Genomic DNA, 17,498 nt, shown 5'->3' with positions numbered 1-17,498 from the left:
ATTACAGGGCACCGTCTTTTGCGTCTCATGCTGTGTGCGGATGATTATGAAACTCGACAGGAGCGGTGAAGCGACGAGGCGAAGCCAGGATGTGATGAGCTGTCCACTGCAGTACCGAACCTTGGCAGTTCGCAGGGTGCAGAATCAAGCAGCTTGCGCTCGACGGTCCCACACAGCAGAGCGCCCACCGTCAAAACAAACACGGAGGACAGCGACGCATGGCTGGCGAAGATCGCAAACCGTTGAGGACGCGAGCGGACAAACCCGAGAACATGTCCGCACTCCGCCACGGCCGCGACCAAACTCAGACGGGCCGGCGAATACCTTGGGGACGCGAGACTCCCGATTGGTCGATGTAGTCATGACGAAGGGGGGGGGACGTGGGTCACTGTGTGTGACGTCGCTCCATCCAAGCAATAATATAATGATAGGGGCTCAGGTTTATAGTAGCAGTAAAAACTGTGTCCCGCACAATTACCTGGGCCATCTAACGACATATTTAGGCGCATTAATGCGAGGCACGGGATGAGCTTTTTAACGACTCAATCCAGCCACAATCTCAGCTAAAGTGCGGAAAACGTGTAGCTAAACGTGAAAGGCAGTTGCGGGAAACGCCTTGTAATGTAACGACGCGGGAAAGAAGCGTACCATTGAATTAGATTCCGCTTTTTGTGAACGCCATGAATGATTTATTGTCATCAACGAGACTCATTTTGCCATCCTTGCATGCGTTGCAGGTTTGCACCGCTCAAGGCTGGACGCAGGTGCACAACGCTTCTCGGGACACCCCCATGTGGCAGCACGAGCTCCTTCTGCAGACATACGACACAGCGTCCTCTCTCGCGCAGAGGGTAGGTTTCCGCGAAATGCTCGTATCGCGCACCCTTCAAGCTCGTCAGCAACCTACACGTTGCGCTTGTGTCGTTGCAGGTTCGCTCGCTCCTGACGCTTCCTAATGCCGGTGTCGCAGCCTTCAACCTGGACTACGAGGACTACTCCGGGGTCTGCGAGGGTGGACTGCCCCAAGCCCGTCTTATGGCGATCCGGGCAGCCCTGGGTAGGCGACACTGACGAGATCCGGATAAGCGTCACTCGACGTCTTTGGAAATGTAAACGCAACCCTATACAGAACATTTTCCGTCGTTAGGCTCAACGCATGGCTTCTAGAATCTTAGGAAATACAATTCTTGCACCCTAGAATCCGATTCCGCTGTCTGGAACGGGGATTCTAGGGCTCGCGAAGGCATTAATTCCACTTGGCACACGTAACCTGGTGTACTTAGCAGGTTTGACGAGAGCACTGGAGACCCGCAGAGTTACGTGATTGCGTTTTTCGCTAAATAATGTAATGTGATAATGCAAATTGGTGCAAGGATGAAACGAGAAAAGTGACGGCAATGATCAAAACGCATGCAAATTGTTTTTCAAAAAGGTACCAAGGGGCGGTCTATGAAGTGTTTGAGGTGTGCCTAGGTTCATGGAGTGAAGAATGGCCTCTCAATTCATTCGTTGCAAAAGGCACAATAATGGCGCATTTGCCTCGTGATGGGCTCGTGAGAACGCCTTTCCTGAGGCGCTTCAACTATGTCCGCGTTGTTGTTCAGTCAGGCATTACCTGTGACTGCCTAAATGAATAACAAAAATCTCAATGATCACATGCTGCTTTTTTAATGGCTGCGAATGTTACGCATACAAAATTTCTTAGCGACATCTTTTTGCACTTATAGATAGTGTTTGTCTGCATTTACTTCTGCAAATCATGGCTATACGTGCAATAATTGCAAGCTGACTGCATCAGTCGGCTCAACTTTTTTAAAATTAAAATCATGCCTCATTCTTCATTCCAAGCATGTCTTGTTTTGCCCAATTTCCGTTAATATTTGCTATGTGAGCGGATTCGTCGTATACTATCGCGCGACTGCTACGTCTACGCAGCTCTGATCCGCCAGAAACACAAAATTGCGGCTAATGAATTTCCACTCAACCTGTTATCTTTGCAGACGATGAGAATATCACGGCCCAGTCCAAGCTAGCTCTCGCAAGTAAGTCAGCCCGTGCACGAGAACATAAGCGGCAGCTGTTGCGTGACCGCCGCCATTTCATTCTCGGCAGCTCCGGACCGTCCTCTGCTGTGCGTCCTGTCCGCGGCTGTGAGCAACGAATCCCGCGTACCGTCTGCTCACTGCACACACCTGGTGCACGAGGGCGCCCAGTACAACGCTGCCGACATGAAGCTCGTCATTCCTGGTGAGCAGGTGCTTGATTGTTTGTAAGGTTTAACGCGCCGCAGCTGCACCTTGGCTGTGAGGCGCACTGTAGTGGAGGTCTACGGAATAATTTTGACCACCCGGAAATTTTTTAAAGGGACCCTGCAACAATTTTTGAACTTTTTTTCTTAATCCTAAACGCTTTCAGAACGTAGTCAGCAAACGCACCCTGTACTTAGAATAGGTGGTCACAAAGTACCTCAGCCAAAATTTCCTTTTCTATGCACATCAGTAAACAAACCTGCTCAAAAAATTTCCTCTTTGCCTGTACTGGCATTCGTCAAGCGATCAAGTTACGTCATTACAGTAAAGCAGGGGCTACTGGCCGGCTTCTTTTAGTTGCAGCAATAAACGTTTCCCATGGCCACTTTAGAAAAAAAACCTACAAAAGCAAAGCAGAAACCGAAGTCGAATAGTTGCGGCCAATACAGTTAATACACATCCCGCGAGGTATGTGCGAAGCATTAAACGTGTAGTCCATTATAAGTGTTCCCGTAGATGTTTCGGAAAATCGGCTTCTGCGAGCAAATCGCGCAGTATCGCTCCGTTGTTGCGAAAACTACAGCTTTCGCAATGCTTCCACACGCGGAGGACATAAATTAGGCGGTTATTGAAGCGTTACGGAGTTTCCCTAACGTGCGCCAAACGGTTGACACATGGTTGCTTTCGCTTTTCGCCTCCAATCGAAATATAGCCACAGAGGCCAGCAGCCTTAGCAACTTAGCCACCGCGGCGGGGGTGACCAGGTCCCCAGGGCTCCGATTTGTCATAGGGATACTCTGGAATTCCACCTCCTCCAATAAAATTCTAGGATACACTTCCCAGGTAGCACAGAAAACGTGGCCAGCCTTTGGCTTATCTTTGGCCGATGCTTGGCCTGTTTGGCCATTGGAAAATTTTGGGCTGCCAGAGAACTTACGTTCTTCGGCATGCATTTGGTCGCGGAATACTTGTTGTTTGTTTGGCCAGCCGAGGTCCGAAGACGAACGACAAAAATCTGGCAGTGGAATACTTGTTGTTTGTTTGGCCAGCCGAGGTCCGAAGACGAACGACAAAAATCTGGCCGCGGAATGCTTGTTGTTTGTTTGGCCAGCCGAGGTCCGAAGACGAACGGCAAAACTGTGGCCGCGGAATACTTGTTGTTTGCTTGGCCAGCCGAGATCCGAAGAAGAACGACACAAATCTGGCCGCGAAATACTTGTTGTTTGTTTGGCCAGCCGAGGTCCGAAGACGAACGACAAAAATCTGGCCGCGGAATGCTTGTTGTTTGTTTGGCCAGCCGAGGTCCAAAGACGAACGACAAAAATCTGGCCACGGAATACTCGTTTTCTCTGCGGCCACCCATCTAGAAAAGATCTCCGGCCAGAGAATTGCGCGTGTGTACGAGACGACCTCTAGAAGGAGGGGTCGCGGTGGCCGGGAAACACAATGGTGCGGGGGAACGAGCCGCTTGTCCGCGGGGACTATGTGGCATGCAGTAGCATGGTATGTAGCTTCGCGAGTGCCAGGCGGTGGCAAGAACCTCTTCAGCGAATACCCCTTTCTTTGAGTCAGCTAATGATGGCCTAAGATCTCTCCTTTAGTTAATAAGCTCTGATAAAGCAGGTACGGCTACTGACATCAGACTTGCTTTAACTGAAATATTAGTGTGTAGGATGCTAACTTAAATTTTAAATATTTTTTGCGCCGAAGCTTGCTTAAACAAAAAGTTACCCCTAAATGCTACATTTTCACCAATACGAGGATATTAAGTTAGCGCCGCGAAGGCGACGTAAGGGCATTCTTTAAAAAAAAACGAAAAAAAAACGGCAGCTGTTGCAACGGATCTAGCTAGCATTCGTGTTGTGTTTGGAAGCACCGCACCGCTCTGGTTACTTTAGGCGTGATACCCATGAATAAAAGCAAAAACAGGCAATGAGCATGTAGACCAGTCATTTCATTTTCATTCTCGCAGCCTACCACGCACATGCATATGCTCCTAGCATACAGCTAAGTGCCCGTGAGACACGTGGCGCTACTGATTCACATCAGCCTTTCATTTGAGACATGTGCTGTGTTAATAAATGTTATTAAATTTGCGGCGTAATAACAACATACCCCTTAGCCCTGCTATGCATGACTGCATACTTCGCTGTGCCAAAATGTCTTGCGACCCAGCTGCTTCACCGAAAACACGTTTCGTCACTGGTGAGTGGAACATCCTTGACGTTTCATTTCGGTTATATTTCCTATATAATTCAGTACCTGGACAAAAAAAAAGAACCCTTCGGGTATTCGAAATAAGTATTTTACGATAGCTGCATGCCATGCTAATGTTTTACGCTCTAATGTATATTTGTATGAACCACGAACGCTCTGAAACGACGTGAGTTATTCATAAAAAAAGGTGGGAACCACGGAAGTTGCGAAACCCTATATTTCTGGTATCCATGCAATAAGAACTGTCCTGACATGCACAAAGGATAATACATGCGTTACGAGGTTGCACGTAGGTTGTTGAATACAAGCTATACATACGATTGTGAATACCCTCATACTACGAAAGCACCTGCTGGGAGCGTCCTGAATTTGGAAATAATGTATTCCGTGGTTGTGATGAAACGCGTATGCGTGTTATAACATGGAGATTTAAAGGAACATTACGCGGTGTTTCCCTGCAACCTCATAGCATGCTTTCAATTATCGCTTTAATAATCTTGTGCATGTCGTTACCACAAACATATTCTCCCCCAGGCAACGTGTATCACGGCTTTTTTTTTTTTCAAAGTAGCGAATGTAGCCCATTTGAACTGTTCCTTCACGATTTTGACTGTCGCCATTTCTACGCAGCCGAGGTGATCAATCTGTCTCCAAAATGAATTATTACAGCAGCATTACGAATAGTTACATCCTTACAATTTCCTTGTGAGGATATCAGTTGGCCAAGTACTTGAATAGTATATTTTATATCGCTAGTAACAAGCCATCTATATGGTGAACGACACACCAATGGAGGTTACGGGTGACACTGCTGAAGGAGGATCCGGCATGAGGTCGCCCCTCGCCTAAACAAAAATGTTTGCCCCTACGCCGCCGTCACTCCCATCCCGTTTCTCCCACATGCGCTCTACTCTTGCACCGGTCGCTTCCAATCTGTTCACGAACATTTCCGGCCTAGCGGACATTTGTGGTTTCTAAAACGCTTTTCAGCTACTTCTATAGATTGTTTCTCCCTCGAAAGATAGAAATAATTAGCAGCGCTTCTGTGCGGGACGATATGCTTGTTTTAAAACTTGAGGCAGGAAGTAAAAGTCTACTGTCTCCCGCCGCGGTGGCTCAGTGGCTAAGGCGTTCGCTGCTGAGCACGAGGTCACGGGTTCGATTCCCGGCCGTGGCGGCCACTTTTCTCATGGGGGCGAAAAGCAAAAAACACCCGTGTGTACGAGATTGCACGTCAAAGATCCCCAGGTGGTCAAAATTAATCCGGAGCCCTCCACTACGGCGGGCCTCATCACCTGCGTTGCGTCGGCGCGTTAAACCCTACAATCAATCAATCGAAGGTCTAGTGTCGGCTCAAACGTCGAGCTGAATGTAACTGAGGGAAGAGGAGGGGTAGGAGAGGGGGGATAAGGGGATAGGTGCATTTTGAAGTTTGAAGTTTATTGAAGGGTAAGCATACATATAAAGGAATAGATAAGCGGAGTACATGAGGAGGTTCCAGAGTACGAACTGTCGGGGGGAACTCCTAACACATTGTGGATAAGATAATGCATAATATGCAGCAGACAATGGCCGTTATGACAAAGTTTTAAATACAATGTGTAGCGTTAACGCTACACGCTACAATGTGTAACGGGAACTTTTTATCCATACAAATATCATTAGGCATTCCACTCTGTGGAGGTAGATTGTCAGTGACACTTTTTAGCTCTAGACATAGGGGTGACAGAATTCAGGGGAAAGGTATGACAAAAATTTATTTATTTTACTTGCTCGGCAATCTTTCCACCGAGCAAAGAAAATAAACGTCAGCATGCGGACGTCCATCCCCGTTTTTCTGATGGGGAAAAAAAGAAAACCTCTAGCTGTGTTCGCCACTCATTTCACGACGCAGCGGTGACTCGCAGTTCCAACTCTAACTGAAACCCCTTGGTTACGATGCGGCTGGTGGTCTAATAAAATTCGGAATTTTCCTCATAGGCTACCCCCCCCCCCCCTACACTCCTGTAACTGAAGGCAGCCACACGCCCGTTTCGCGCGCTCTATATAAATACAAAACTTGTGACCCTTACGTACAAACAGGAGCCATGCCATCAGTGTTTGAGATATCATCTATTCTAATTTTGCTGGCTTTAGCCTTCCCCCTCTCCCTCCAGCCACTTTTTTTGACTTTCCGGTTTTGTTATTTTTTTGTAAGTTGCTGCTTCGCGCACTGCACCCGCCTGTTTGCAATGTTGCACCTTTCACATTGCTTATAATTGTTACAGCTAAACTTCCTTAATCCGCGCGTGAAACGTCTGAAAGCTCTTATTAACAAAAATGTCACTGCCTAAAGTATGCGAAAACATCTTTAAAAACTGTTTTTGGTTAGGTGGCTAAACAACCCTAATATATCTGTTGTAATTACATATAGGCGTACTGACCACATAAGCAACGGCCTCATGCTAGAAATAAGCCAATATTTAACTTCAATCTCGTTTTAAAGCAGCTGACAAGCTCAAGGTAGCGCATAAAAAATTTACGTTTCTCTTCAACTTGTGAAGTTCACTTGATATCTTTTAATGGGGCCATTAGTTATTCAAGCAGCGACTGCGCTCAGCAGTGGGGTGAGGTTTTGCAAGAACGGGTGAAACCAAAATAGATCTAGCAAATGTACGTTGACGTACTATCGGCGTCAAATGAAACGCGAACCCAAAAATATGAACCTGAACCCACAAATAGCGCAATTTCTTTCTATGCAAGCCAAAATGACGCGTGCATTAGTTACAAAAACAACATTTGGAAAAGTGGATTTCCAAACATACCAACAGCAAGCCAATATATGAACTCTGCGAACAGTATTTTTCAATTTTGCACGTTCTGGGTTCATATTTTTGTGTTCGCGTTTCATTTGACGCCGATATTACTGTATTAGTCTATGACATAAAGTTGCTCAGGAGTTTCGAGAAATTCTATGGTGTATGACTATGGGATCTCCTACAGTTATTTATTTTGTAAAGCACCTCAGCAGCAACAAAAAACAAACTGAAACCGAAACTGAACATTAGCCACAGCCAGCAGCAAGACGACAGTAGCCGAAGCCAAAGCAAAGCCAGTAAGCAATGGCCGGCAAAAAAGTTGGGCGGCTAGGCACGTTGGGGTAATTTTCGATCGTTTCCACGCGTAATTTCAGTTTATTTAACTTGTTCGATGCTTTTCAATCTAAACTACCGTTCTCAACTTTAGAGCAGCATCCGTCACGTGTATTATACGCGGCAGGAAGCCAGGACTCGCCTATTTCTACCGTACTATGTGCTCGGTCTTTGTTTGAGGGGACGATTGTGTGTGTGTACTGGAATTTCGGTGCAACGAGGGACATCAACGAAGCGGCGTCCTGCGATTCGTCGTGAGTGCCCTCTAGGGCAGTGCATGGTGACGGTGTTTGAAGGTATGTTGGTCTTCCTTTACTCTATTTCATGTATTTGCAAGCGTGTTTAGCCCTGTTGTGCTATGCATGTATACGCCTCGAGCGCGGCCTGTAGGGGCGCCACTGAAATCCCCCTAGCGGCCCGTTTCGAAAGCAGCCGCGGGAGTCCGCGTCCCGCTCCCCATTGCCGCCGCTGCTTTTGCGGCACGTTCACGACTGAGATTTACCGTTTGCGGGCGTTTGAAATCCATGTTTATGTAAAGCAGTCACTCTGTTCGCAAATGGGGTGTGTTTACGAGAGTGTAAATGTTTCTGACGCGATCTTAGTGATCTTAGTGGTATATTCGGTCTGTATAAGCGCCAGGTGTGTGTCACAGGCCAGCGTCGCGGAACCGGCGTATGATGGAGCCGATTGTAGTTACACTGACCTGAATTTACTAGCAGATTCTCCGTAACCACCGTTTCTTCAGATGTTCATTCTACGGCTATACACTACGATTTAAATCGGTTTTGTGCGCTTACATAATCAGCGGAGCACTCATACCTGACAGCACGCCAGTTACGTTTGCCAATATACCTCAGATATTGATCACGACCGTTTACAAGCCGGTCTGTGTTAATTTAGGGAATATTCAACAAAAGCACAATGGACAATGCATAATTATACTCGGGGATCAGAGTCGTCTTGTCGTGAGGTGAGCGCCCGCAAACATTCATCTGCTACATATATCCCCTGCGAGCAGCGCGGAGACGGGCTTAGAATATAATCCGCGTCCGCGACTCAATGTTTCGAAATATCGTCATATGGCACAGGGAGCGTGCAGAATAAAGCAGAAACTGAAATCAGAGGGTCTTATCACATACCACATTCTTCCAACGACACCTTTCATCGCTTGTTGAACAGCCTACCCTGTATACTTCCAAAAATGCGCCCGCCGTACGATCAGCTCTTTGTTGAAATAGAAAAACAAAAGGAAAGTGAACGCGAGATTTATGTGTGGGATTACTAGAACGTTCATTGCTTGATTCCGCTCCGCATTTGTACAAAGCGTCCCCCTCCCCTTCAGAACCCCCCCCCCCCCCCCCCCCCCCGATGTCTCGCGAAATTGCAGTGCATTTCGCGTATAGTTGGTCTAGTGAACCCTACCTGGCTTAAGTTTCGACAAACGTCTTTAGCGTGTTTTTTTTATCATTTCCGTTAGAGCTATTATGTTTCTTAATTCCGCACTTGCACAGCATTTATTTTTCCGCGATTTCATTACCTTCCCTTGGTTCTTGCTATATGGCGTGTGTGGGCACGTATTACTTAACCTTTTCGCATGGTTTATATTCTTATAAAAGGCATAAGTTATTGTCCGGGATTGGGTAATCACATCCCCGAAACATATTTTTCTGCGACGTATATATTCGAAACGAAGCCGCATTCGTTGTCCACGCTGCAATATGAAGCCAACCGCTCATTGGGCCAGTATCAGGTCTAAATGAGGCGGCAGTAGAATTCATTTGTGCCTGATGTTTTGGAGGTGACAGGGGTGATATGTTGCTACCGTCGCCGACGCCCGGAAGAGCGGCGACTAAGCGCGCAGAACCGCGTCCGCGGGTAGCTCTTGCAGGCGATCGAGTACTCTACGAAGACGCAGCTGCTTTTTAAGTGACCTAAACGTACTCTTTGCCTAAAGACGTCACCATAACAAGTTTTTTTTTAGGGCGCAGAAAGGCGAAAAGAAGCGGAACAGAACCAAAACACTGCACGAGCCCCTATCAGTCACGCAGCGCAAATCCCGTCAACGCCGCGGAGAAACGGCGGCAGGCGGCGCAGCGATCGCGAAGCTCCAGGCGTATACAGGGCTGTAGGAAAAAATGGTCCCGAAGCCAAGGCAGGAAAAAAGTGCGGGCGGGGATGGCCGTACCTTTCGTACGAAATTTCAAGGCATATCAACAGAAAATTTAGCCTTCACATTCTCAGAGTCGTAAGCACCCCCTGCAATTTTTTGCGTTTTTCTTTCTTAACTTTTTCGTACACTCTTTGTTGCTGTTTGTTGCTCCAGAATGCTTTTTTTCCTTTGTTCGTTCATACTTCGGCGTTAAATATTGTATGTTTGTACTGTACTTACATTTACATTTCGGTGCACGCACATGTTGGTGCAGGATGTCTCGATGTGGCAGTTTCGGTGCACGGGATGTTTTTTGTCGGATGACATGACATTACGTTCGAGGGTTGGGTTTGGGCCACACTGCGCGGAAACTAATGCTAAATAGAGGCGCAACATCAGCATTTAAAGCCCCATTTCGATAGTAGATGTGAAAAATTAACGTTGCTAATTTACTTCCGTTCCACCTTCTTTTTATTTTAACATTCATGTGAAGAACCCTAATAAGTGTTACCGAAGCGCAGTGATTTCACTTCACCAAACGCTGCGAGACGTTGCTGCCTCTAGGTCATTCCTATCCGCTCTTTCCAGCCCCTACAGGTGGCGCTGCGGAAAACGGCAATGGCGGATGAGACGGTGATCAGGCCTCCGTGGCAGCCTGCGCGCCAGCATCAGTAGCGGCCTGAAAGCCCGTAGTTCTGCTTGACACAGCTACTTTCTAAAAAAAATAAACACAGGTATACGGTGCTGATTGCGAGGCGACATTCGATTCGTTTCAGGGTGTCTGTAGCGGTGTAAAAAGCGCTGCGTGCGAGGCAGTCCGCTGTGCATGGCTCAGGCCTCACGGGAGTGGTTTGAGAACAATCCCGGCTCATTGGGCAAACAACCTGCAACACAATGTGCAACGCTAAGTATTGGGACATTATTACAGTGAGCGTCATCGCAGTGTGCGTTTTATTTTAACCGTGTTCATTTCTTCCCTGTGTGCATACTAAGCAGAAGCCCATCCGTACCATGCAAGGGCGATATGTGCGTATTGCGGTGTTTTGCTTGGCTGTAGTAAAACCTAGTTATGACTTTGGGCAGTAAAACTGCGAAGACGAGGCTCCCATTACGTCATATCAAGGGTTGCACAAACGAACGTGTTAGCATTATATGAAATAAAATATTATAAGCCTACGTATTTACGCGTGCATGTAGCATACACTGGCGTGTGATATTGAAGCGTACATGAAAATACAGGCAGTAGTTTACGGGTGCGCTTTTGGCTTCTGATAATTAATTTGGGATAAATCTCTTGGCTGAAATTACGTTATGTTGATTTCACGGCCGGTAAGATAATTAAGTGCGCCGATGCTTGTTACCAAAACAAAAACGGGGGTTACCATATGCATTCAAGAGCTCGGATTTGAACAAGTTATAATATTGTCATTCCTAAAGCATCTTGCTTCAACATAATTATTCCAATATAAATCAATAATCAATCAATCAATAAACGCATGACCACATTTGCTCCTCGCCTTCGTGTGCAAAAAGTTTTCATTTGTTTCTTATTTGAAAATAAAAGAAAGCGGATTGAACAGCCTCTGCTGCTTATTGTTTGAAAGCAGTGGAATTGAGCCATTTTAACAATAGATAAGTGAAGAATGATTGAAACATTATGCGGCAGTAAATCTAAATAGTACCCGAAAAAGACGATCACAAGGTTATACAAAAATCCTACAAAATCGGCGCCCTCACAGCAAAGAACTATTAAATGTGGCAGCCGTAATCCCGTAAAGAATAATTTCAGCACCACGTACGCACGGGTGGGTCCGAAAGACCCGGTTTACTCTGCAGCAGACACCGATGAGGCTCAAAACTCTCATTTACCCGCAGCTTCTATAGCTTCAAGAGAGAATATGAAAGCTCGTTCAGCCTATATTTTCCGATTATTTATACGGCATTGCCGATTACTATACATGCGATTACTATTTTCCTTTTGCATCTGCGAGGCCGCGCGGATGCCGCCAGCCGCCTCCGCAGAAGCGACCGGTCCGCCGATCACCGTCTCCCGGCTTCGGACAAATTCCGCGCGGCGTCACTAGCGTCGCTGGAAAGAGCGAATATCTCCTGCCTCCCCCCTACCCACAGCAAAACTGCCGCGAGAGAAAGAAAGGAAACAAGGTAGCTTAAGCGCGTGTGCATTTACTCATCCTTACTTTCTGTATTAATGTTGTCTTCGTTGCGTTCGGTGTCAGTTCTATTTATAAGCTTATCAACAAACGTGTTTACAGGGGCATCGTTAAAGGTTTGGGGTTGCAGGGGGGGGGGGGGGGGGGCTGAGCATCGCGGGTACCAGCCCCCTTGGTGGAGAGAGGGGGGGTGTCACTTGTGCTTCTCCAAAGTACTTAAACGCGACTGTCGCGGCCCTCGCCAAACCAGCCTATTCAAAATTTTCCCCTCTTACAATGGAAGAAAGGGAGGAATGTCTGGCCTGTCCGTGGCGTGCGAAACTTGAAGAGGTAATTGCGGAAGGGTCGACCGAAAGCAAAGAAAGAGCTATCCTGGAGAGGGGCGCCTTCGGTGGGACCGCGACGCGCAGAAGAGTGCGGCCAGCAAGCTTGTTCCTCCATGGAGGCGACAGGCGCCACCGATCCTGGTCATTGTGTCCCCAGCGGCTTTTCGGGGTGCTTTTTGTTGTGCACTAGAGAGGTTGTGAGCTCATTCTGAATGTATCGCTTTTCTTGCATCAATGCGGTGACGCTTCGGAGACCGCGACCTCCTCTATGCCTGCAAGATTTTCACCGGAAAGTGAACATACCTAATAAGACTGAAAACGAAATCTGGGGATGATTAAAACTTAAAGAGGGGGGGGGGGGTCCTTTGGTAGCTATGGCATAAGGAATGCACGGGATGGTTCGGAGGAAGGTAGCCTGCATGGTTTACTGTCAGGGCATGAGACTGGGGCGGACTTCAAGCGGAATTCTGCGAATTTTTTTTTTGAAACTGACTCGGCGAAACTGTCTCGGTGGTTTTGAAAGCGATGACTAACATTGGTGAAATGTTAGGTGCATTTGCTTCCTGTATTTTTTTCTTGGTGAGGGATCGTTGCTGGCATCTTGAATTTTGGTGTTTCGGGATAGTGCTCCCTCCCAACTTTGCCGTTGATCTCGAGTTGCGTGCAGAAGAACACTTGCTCCAACGTTTACGGTAGCAATTGCGGGCTTCGCATGCTTTCAAAACTGCTCAGAATGCATGTGCTCAAGACATTGTCTGGTTGAGTGACTCTTCACCATAAGTAAAGCACACATTTACGCACACACGCCCGCCTCAATCTGCACTGTCATTATAGCGCATGTTTGCCCACACTCCCCACCGAACTTGAATCAGTGCTTCCTGCCGATAATATGCGTTCAACGATAGCTACAACAGATAGACCCAGCCGTTGTTGTACATATTTTAACACTTTTAGGGAGTACTGTGGTGAGCGCGTCCCCTGGGAAGCTTTTCTAAGCCATAAACACCATTCGAGCAGCACCTAGTTGCACTTATTGGTACTCTACATTATGGTTAAAATGTTCTATAAGTATGGCGATGAGTGCTCATTCGCAGCACCGAAACTGTCGCGGCAACAAAAACTAACGTGCACGCGTGATTAAAAAAACAAGCTCTGTTCTGTGGCGGCCATTTTTTTTTTCAAAACAATGTGCACGCGTCATTAAAAGAAAAACATCTGTGCTGAGGCGGCCACTTTTCGGGAAATTCGAGATACCATTCGTACAATGGTGATGGGGTTGAAATTCAAGGGTCCCCGCGCACAGTCAGAGAAAGTAGGCAGGTCTGCTTATTGCTTTGATTTCATTTGTTTGTTTCATAATTATTTCATTTTTCATTTCCAGGACCAGCAAAGCCAGACCAAGAAGCCGACAAGGCAATTGGGGCAGCCATTATGAAGAATTCATGGGAAAACATTGCAAGGAAAGACGAAGACACAGACAGAAAGGCAATATAAATAAGCACGACGCTGGACGATGCTGATTATGAAGAAATTGATAAATATACTCTGCGAATGCCATCCAAGTGCTCTGAAAGCCAACAAAAGGAAATTGCATGCATTGCGTAAGGACAAATAAAGATATAAAACTGACTGGTTTGTGTTTCATTTACATAACACCTGTGTGCCATTAACACGGCCAAGGTTAACGGCCTGCCCCAGGGCATGCATGGCAGCAGCCTAATTGGGCGGGCTTCCTCTGGCCTGCATAGAATAACCAGAATCTGGCCAATGGAAGGCCATACATTATTGGCCAATGGTAGGCCATACATGCTTGGCCAATGGTAGGCCATACATGCCTGGCCAATGGTAGGCCATACGTCTTTGGCCAATAGTAGGCCATACTTCTTTGGCCAATTGTAGGCCATACGTATTCGGCCAATGGTCGGTGACCCAATGGTATCAGCGGCCAAAGCAGATTGGCCAATGAATGACAGCCAAACTCCAGCCTTACACGGCCAAGGACCATTTTGGATTAAGTGCCGAACACTTTGGCCGAAGATTGGCCGGGGGGAAAAGGGCTGGCCAATGTTCTTTGGGCAAAGATTGGCCGCACATGCTCGTGCTGCCTGGGTTAGTAGTACGTAGAACTGCCAGCGCGAATAGAAACACGGGACAAGAGGGGGGCACCCTGCCGTTCCCTCGCGCCTTGTCCCGTATGGACGTGCGCGCTTTCATCATGAGTTATTGCAACTCGCTCGATTCCCTACCCTGCTACAGTTAATACACATCCCGCGGGTTATGTGCGAAGCATTAAAACTGTAGTTCATTACAAACGTTCACGTAGATGTTTCGAAAAATCTGTGATGACGATGTCATTTTCCCTGGTGGTAATGTCGCAAACGTTCAATAATAGGCCTGGCGTGTAATCTTCGCGTGATAGAGGAGGCGGCAGAGGAGGGGTGGGGTCGGCGTAGGCCTCGATGGCCTTGTGGTCGTTGACGTACGTGGAGAGGTACACCAACTCAGGTTCCTTTTCATGTGGTTAACGCCGTGCGCGGTGTTGCGAACACGAGTTTATAATCGCTGGAAAGTTCGTCGAGAAACGTGGCACCGCCAGTGAGAACATATCACCCTTGACGGCAGCTTCCAACTCTATTGGCCAATCCTTCTGAATGGGTGTGCGAGAAATGTGTGCGTGTGTGTAAGGGGGGGGGGCGGATCGGTCAAACGGCTGCGAGCTTCTGATAGCAATTGTCATCGTCACTGCAAGTCAATCTGATTGAGTAGGTTATCAAGCTTAATTTCAGCCGTAACGTTAAGTGACCGTTAGGCATAGCCTAACACGCGCCAAGGGACGTCAAACAATTGCCAAGCTGTGTGGACCGGTTGACGAATTTAGACGTTCAAACGTAACGTTAGGCCTAACGGCGGGCAGTCACGTACCCATAGGGGAGGGAGGGCGTCATCTACCTCAGGCACTGAGGTTAATACGGCAGCTCATAAACGCGTTCTCAGCCAATGAGATTTCTGGAATTATATCTTAGTCCCTAAGAGGCCAGATGCAGCTGCCATCCTATAAACAAAGGGGGAAATCGTTCTAACTTTCCAAAAGACGACGTATGAAAACTAGCTGCCATAACCAATTCCAGTCAACCGAAGGTAGAAAGCCATTTTGCGAAACAAAGCGTTAGCCACGGCTTTCAGCACGCCTGCCGCAGAAGCTCACTTGCTAAGATGACGTAGGGAGCTAAGTACCCACTTGAACCGTTAACCCAGAAGTATTGGATTAAAACGCCCATGAATATTTCCCTGCACGAAGTTTATCAGTAGCTTTCAAGCAGTGCGTGGTTCAAAAACCATGTATAAGTCACCCTAAAAGCGCTTTTGTGTGGATTTATTCCTCGGGAACGCTGAAGCCTTAAAGTTGAAACTCCCAACCTTCGCAGAAAAGTGAATATAAATGGCGAAGTTGATTGATTGATTGATTGATTGATTGATTGATTGATTGATTGATTGATTGATTGATTGATTGATTGATTGTAGGGTTTAACGCGCCAACGAAATGAAGGCGATGAGGCGAGCCGTAGTGAATGGCTAAAGATTAATTTTGACCATCTGGGGATCTTTAACTTGCGCCGAAATCCCGTGCACACGGGTGTTTTTGCTTTTCGCCTCCATCAGAAAAGCGGCCGCCGCGGCCCGGAATCGAACCCGCGACCTCCTGCTCAAATGGCGAAGTTAGCACACTTCATTGTTATAATACCGTAAACGGAGATAACTTGCCGAAGAGATTTCTTCAAGACCAGAAAATACACATAATACAGTAAGTACTTGTAAACATGAATTAACATAGTGTAAAACTCGTATCTTATACACCGGAATCAATAACAAGGACAGAAATAAAAAACCAAGAAAAACCAAAACACGAACAAAAGTGAAAACGTACCAGAAATGTAACTTCCTGCATTTGCACAAAATGCATACTGAACTGACGAAGTTAACACATTTATTCGTTCTAATATTGTAACGAATGCAATTGGTCAAAAAATGAAGAACTAACCTTGAAAATACAAAAAATAAAATGATAAAAGAAATTAATTAAATAAAGAAAGCTTTATAAGCCTCCCTAGAAACACGAACGCAGGAATTAAATAAGATATAGGCCTATAAATAAGATATAGGCCTAAGAAATAAGTGTTAAAAATAAAGAAAAATGAAACGTAAACATACTTCTGTGCCTTGGTTGTATGAACGTGTCAGTGTATCAGAGATTTCAGACAACGAATTCAAAATATTTGTTTTTCAAAATCATTTGCTTATCTACATATTTGATTGCGCCGCATGTTTCAAAGTCCCTCATTATCCTTTAATCTGTATTTGCACAATTACTCGTTCCTCTTTCTCTCACTAGAACAAACAGCCAAGCTTGTGGAAACCATAAACAACCAGCACCACATCGTGGGTCTCGACGCAAACAGCCTCGTCGACGTCTTCTTGCAAGCCAGCGACAAGGAGTTGAACGAAACCGCCGCCAGCATGGCGTCGGCCGTGCTGGGCGCCAAGATGAGTGGCCTGGCGATACTCAACTTCAACAGGACGTCGAAAACTATCGCCAGCTTTGGTCGAGCACTGGAGGCGAGTAGCTTTCACGGTGGTTCAGGTGGAGTGCCCGATACGTTTATGGAAGCCTCATAGACGTGTCGCGATAATCACCGCAGTTTCTTGGTCATTACACTCGGAATGTAGATCTGGTAAATATTATCTGCAATTAGGTTGATCTACTATGTCGACCTTAGTAAGAATGATATTAACTGGGCGACCAGAGGCTCTGGAGAATTCCGACGAAAAAATATTTTATTTTCGAGGTAATTTATTCTAGACACTTGTATTGGAAGGAATAATTTACCACACAATCCTGATACGCTAGCTCATACCTGCATACATACCTTCATAATACATACATCATACACACTCAAGCGTCTATCCGCACTTACACATACATACATACATACATACGTGCATACATACATACGTGCATACATACATACATACATACATACATACATACATACATACATACATACATACATACATACATACATACATACATACACACATACATACACAAACATACATACATAAATGCATAAATGCGTAAATGCATTCATGCATGCCTACATGCATACATGCATGCACAGATACATGCATACACACATACATACACACATACATACATACGTACGTACACACACATACATACATGCATAAATACACAC

At 46.4% G+C, this 17,498-nt stretch overlaps 1 protein-coding gene across 1 annotated transcript in view; it reads left to right on the top strand.

The window, feature by feature from the left end:
• The window catches only part of LOC144172455 (uncharacterized), a gene marked incomplete at its 3' end in the record, with an annotated part of 50,712 nt that extends 33,855 nt beyond the window's left edge, over positions 1 to 16,857 (top strand). Inside the window, exons 10-14 of the mRNA XM_077701157.1 lie at positions 738 to 851; positions 931 to 1,057; positions 2,001 to 2,042; positions 2,113 to 2,247; positions 16,634 to 16,857. Of these exons, the coding sequence (XP_077557283.1) occupies positions 738 to 851; positions 931 to 1,057; positions 2,001 to 2,042; positions 2,113 to 2,247; positions 16,634 to 16,857 (642 nt within the window). The remainder of the gene's footprint in view (positions 1 to 737; positions 852 to 930; positions 1,058 to 2,000; positions 2,043 to 2,112; positions 2,248 to 16,633) is intronic.
• Between the last annotated feature and the right edge of the window lie 641 nt (positions 16,858 to 17,498).

Source organism: Haemaphysalis longicornis, unplaced genomic scaffold, assembly GCF_048455015.1.
Source record: "Haemaphysalis longicornis isolate Haplotype H1 unplaced genomic scaffold, Haemaphysalis longicornis Haplotype H1 scaffold_213, whole genome shotgun sequence".
Taxonomy (NCBI): Eukaryota; Metazoa; Arthropoda; class Arachnida; order Ixodida; family Ixodidae; genus Haemaphysalis; species Haemaphysalis longicornis.
Note: the sequence above shows the minus strand (reverse complement) of the source record. Positions and strands in the feature narration are given on the sequence as shown.